Raw genomic sequence first — 4,713 nt, 5'->3', positions numbered from 1 at the left:
GGTAGTACCTCCTAAATATGCCATTCTATATGTTCCCAGGGCACCCAGGAAAGAACACTTTGTGTTGAGTCCCCCCAAAAGGTTTGAGCAAAATAAAGTCACGCTGACGGTACCAAAGATGTACGTACCAAAGGGGATTTATGTGGCGTAGGGGACAGTAATTTCACCCAGGCTGACTGAGCCCGTGGTTATCAGTCGTGCACCATAGAAGCCCATGAAGGATCCCACTATTGTCCCCTGGGACTACAACAAAGCAATGGTGACGTACAAGGGGAAAGAAATCATAGGGGAAGTGAATGAAACTAACCCGTCGGGGAAATACCTCAACTTGGATGAGTTGAACAAAACCAAACAGAAGCATTTTCTACTTAAAAAGCCCATCAGTGCGGAAGAGGCCGAAGAATTCCACTGAAAGATGAAAACCTTGGACTACGATGTAATTGACCAACTCCGGAAGTCTTCCTCCCAGGTCTCACTTTTGTCTCTACTGATAAGTTCGAATGAGCATCAGAAAGTGTTGATAAAGACCCTCAATAAAGCATATGTTATGATTGAAGCCACTGTTGAGCAATTGGAAAGAATAGCGGAACAATTTTTTGAAGTCAATCAGATCTCCTTTAGTCGAAATGACATACCACCAGAAGGGACTGCCTACAACAAAGCTCTTCATCTAACTGTTAAGTGTGAAGGGTACTACGTAAAATGAGTTATGTTGGATGGTGGATCTGGGATTGACATCTGCCTTCTCTCGACCCTACAAAGAATGGAAATTGGGACTGAAAGGACCAGGCCCAAAAATGTTTGCATAAGTGCATTTAACGGCATCAAAAGGGACACGATAAGGGAGATTGATTTGATCCTAACCATCGGCCCAGTGGATTTTGAAGTGACATTTCAGGTTTTGGACATGGACACCTCCTACAATTTTCTCCTAGGAAGGCCTTGGATCCATGAGGCTGAGGTCGTACCTTCTACTCTCCACCAGATGGTTAAGTTTGAGCATGAAGACCAAGAAATTGTTTTTCATGGAGAAAATCAACAATCAATTTACAGGGACCCATCAGTCCCATATCTGGAGGCTAAAGAAGGTAGCGAGCATATAGTCTACCAAGCTTTTGAGATTGTGGTCGTAGACCAATGTGAAGGAACCCCGTGTCCTAAACCCTTCTTTTCCAACGCATCAATCATGGTTGCCAGTAAGATGATCAGGCATGGCTACAAGCCCAGGAAAGGGCTCGGGGCATCTTTGCAAGGCATTACGTAGCCCATCACCTTAACTGCCAGTGAGAACTTATTTGGTGTCAGTTTCCAAGCTACAAAAGCCGACATAAAAATGGGCAAAAGAACGTAAGAACGATGGGTGGGTTCTACCTCAGCCAGTCCTGCATCTTGCCAGAACATTTGCTAAGCTAAAGTACACAGAAGAAGAAGAAGATGAGGCCTTCACTGCTGAACAAATTGAGGACATATGTGGAGCCATGAGGCAAATGTTATATGAAGCTCACATGGTCCAGCCGGGTGAAGGCTCAAGCACTGCTAAGGTGCAATATATGGGGCCCGATGCCAAGCTTCAAAATTGGAAGGCTACTCTGTTCCGAATCAGGAGGGAATCCCGGTAGTTTAGTCTTGCCATCTTTCCTGCATTCTGAGTTATTCCAGGGTGTAACTCGAATGTTTCTTTTAGTTATTGTCTTTACAATTCTAATGTAAACCCTTCTATCTTCGAATTCAATGAAATGAAATCAATATTTCATTTTCTATGAATCTCTTTCTTTATTCATTCTGATTTTTGTTACTTATCTTATTTCTTCTTTTCAGTTCTAATAATGAGGACTTAAATAACATGACATGCTTGCGGACTTCATGCCCAGATCTTAGTGCATTGTCTAACTGTGAAATAATGAATCAATAACCATAATACGATGAAGTAGAGGCTTTTAGGAAAATAAACCCAGAACTGGAACAATTTGAGAATAAGCCTAAGCCAAACTTAAATGAAACTGAGCCAGTTAATTTGGGTAGTTCAGAAGAGGTCCAGGAAACCATAATAATAATTCACACTAATGAAAGAACTAGGGATGCATTGATCCATCTTTTGTTCAAATTCAAAGACGTCTTTGCCTGATCCTATGATGATATGCCACGACTGAGTGTTGATTTAGTGGTTCACAAGTTGCCAACTTACCCCGATTATCCCCCAGTACAACAAAAATAGAGAAAGTTCAAAAACGACATCAGTGACAAGATCAAAGAATAAGTCACCAAACAAATAAAAGCAGGTGTGATCTGAGTGGTCCGATACACCACATGGTTGGCTAATTTGGTCCCAGTGCCAAAGAAAGATGGGAAAACCCGAGTGTGTGTTGACTATCGGGATCTGAACAAAGCAAGCCCCAAGGACAATTTCTCATTAACAAACATCCACATCCTTGTTGACAACTGTGCCAAATATGAGATACAGTCTCTTGTGGATTGTTATGCTGGGTATCATCAGGTCTTGATGAATGAGGATGATGTAGAAAAGACGACTTTCACCACCCCTTGGGGTACTTACTATTACATGGTCATGCCTTTTGGTTTGAAGAATGCCGGGGCAACTTACATGAGAGCTATGATTTCCATCTTTCACGACATGATGCACAAAGAAGTTGAGGTGTATGTGGATGATGTGATCATTAAATCAATTACACAGGACGACCATGTGTGAGATCTAAGAATGTTCTTTGAGCGCTTGCGTAAGTATGGCCTGAAGTTAAATCCAGCTAAATGTGCATTTGGAGTTCCGTCTGGGAAACGTTTGGGGTTTATAGTCAGTCGGAGGGGCATCAAGCTAGATCCAACAAAGATAAATTCTATTCGGGATTTTCCTCCGAGAACCAAGAAAGTGGTTATGAGTCTGTTGGAAAGGTTGAATTACATTAGCATATTCATTGCTCAGTTAACTTCCATATGCGAAACCATATTTAAGCTGCTGAAGAAAGATGTGGCAATTAGATGGACAGATGAGTGTCAGGAAGATTTCGACAAAATCAAAGAATATCTGTCAAACCCGCTAGTCTTGGTCCCTCCCGAACCTGGAAGGCCTTTGTTTTTTTATTTGACAGTCTTGGAGAATTCCTTTGGATGCGCTCTTGGGAAACATGATGTGACCGGAAAGAAAGAATAGGCCATATACTATTTGAGCAAGAAGTTCACTAGTTATGAAGTCAAATACACTTTATTGGAAAGGACTTGCTACGCTTTAACTTGGGTCGCTCAGAAGCTTAGGCATTACATGTTGGCCTACACTACCTATATCATCACCAGATTGGATCCTTTGAAATACATATTCCAAAAGCCAATGCCCACAGGGAGGTTAGAAAAATGGCAAATCCTGCTCACCGAGTTTGACATAGTCTATGTCACCCGCACGACAATGAAAGCTCAAGCTTTAGCGGATCACCTAGAAGAGAATCCTGTTGATGATGAATATCATCCTTTGAGTACTTACTTTTCGGACGAGGAAGTAAATTTAGTTGAGGTAATCTCAGAAGACACCAACGCTTGGAAAATGTTCTTCGATGAAGTTGTGAATGTAAAAGGTGTCGGGATTAGGGCAATTTTGATCTCACCCACCGGTCAGCACTATCCGGCCACAACCCGACTTCGGTTTTTATGCACGAACAACACTGCCGAGTATGAAGTCTACATTATGGGCATGAACATGGAAATCGATCAGGATGTGGAAGAATTGTTAATCATGGGAGATTCAAACTTGATTATCTGACAAGCTCAGGGTGAATGGGAAATTTAGGATGTCAAGTTTATTCCATATAGGCAACATGTGGAAGATCTTAGCAAGCGGTTCAAGTCTGTCGAGTTCAGGTACGTTCCTCAGTTTCACAATCAGTTAGCCAATGCACTAGCTATTTTGGCCTCGATGCTGCCATATCCAGGAAATGTCCACATTGACCTATTGGAAATCCAAATTCAAGAAAGGCATGGTTTTTGCAGTTCAATTGAAATAGAGCCTGATGTTCAGCCATGGTATTATGATATCAAAAGATTCTTGAAAACAAAAGAATATCCCGAGCAAGCTAGTGGAGACCAAAAGAGAACCATTAGAAGGTTTGCTACTGGCTTCTTCTTAAGTGGAGAGGTCTTGTTCAAAAGGACTCCAGATCTAAACCTTTTAAGATGTGTGGATGCCCAAGAGGCCAGAAGAATCATGAATGAAGTGCACGCAGGAGTGTGTAGACCCCATATGAATGGATACGTCCTTGCAAGGAAAATCCTTCGAGCAGGTTATTACTGGATGACTATGGAAAAAGATTGCTTCAGTTTTGTCCGAAAGTGTAATCAGTGTTAGGTACACGGTGACCTGATTCACACACCGCCTTCAGAATTACATCCTATGTCAGCACTGTGACCGTTCGTTGCTTAGGGTACGGATGTCATTGGGCCAATCAAGCCAAAAGCTTTAAATGGGCACAAATTCATATTAGTTGCCATTGACTTTTGGCAGAAGTCATGCTAAACAATATTTATGTTTGTTCTTTTAGCTGAAATACATGGAAAGGTTGCACAAAGTAGCGAAAAGTTGACGTGCAGATTGCCCAAGATGGAATATCTGTTATGTTACGTTTTAGGGGGATAAATAATCAATTTTACCAATGTTAAATTCTATTCTACAAATACTTCATAGGGATGTTCCGAAATGCGATGTATCCTTTG

At 41.6% G+C, this 4,713-nt stretch overlaps 2 protein-coding genes across 2 annotated transcripts; both read left to right on the top strand.

Moving 5' to 3' along the window:
* The first annotated feature begins 763 nt into the window (after positions 1 to 763).
* Positions 764 to 2,707, top strand: LOC138875761 (uncharacterized). The gene is made up of 3 exons (XM_070154625.1): positions 764 to 1,209; positions 1,397 to 1,541; positions 2,495 to 2,707. The coding sequence occupies exons 1-3, from the start codon at positions 764 to 766 to the stop codon at positions 2,705 to 2,707; spliced, it is 804 nt and encodes a 267-aa protein (XP_070010726.1).
* Positions 2,708 to 3,415: 708 nt separating this feature from the next.
* Positions 3,416 to 4,348, top strand: LOC138875760 (uncharacterized). Its single transcript, XM_070154624.1, has 2 exons — positions 3,416 to 3,732; positions 3,817 to 4,348. The coding sequence occupies exons 1-2, from the start codon at positions 3,416 to 3,418 to the stop codon at positions 4,346 to 4,348; spliced, it is 849 nt and encodes a 282-aa protein (XP_070010725.1).
* Positions 4,349 to 4,713: the final 365 nt, after the last annotated feature.

This window comes from Nicotiana sylvestris, chromosome 8 (genome assembly GCF_000393655.2).
Source record: "Nicotiana sylvestris chromosome 8, ASM39365v2, whole genome shotgun sequence".
Lineage (NCBI taxonomy): Eukaryota > Viridiplantae > Streptophyta > Magnoliopsida > Solanales > Solanaceae > Nicotiana > Nicotiana sylvestris.
The sequence above is the reverse complement of the archived record's forward strand: the minus strand, read 5'-3'. Positions and strand labels throughout refer to the sequence as shown.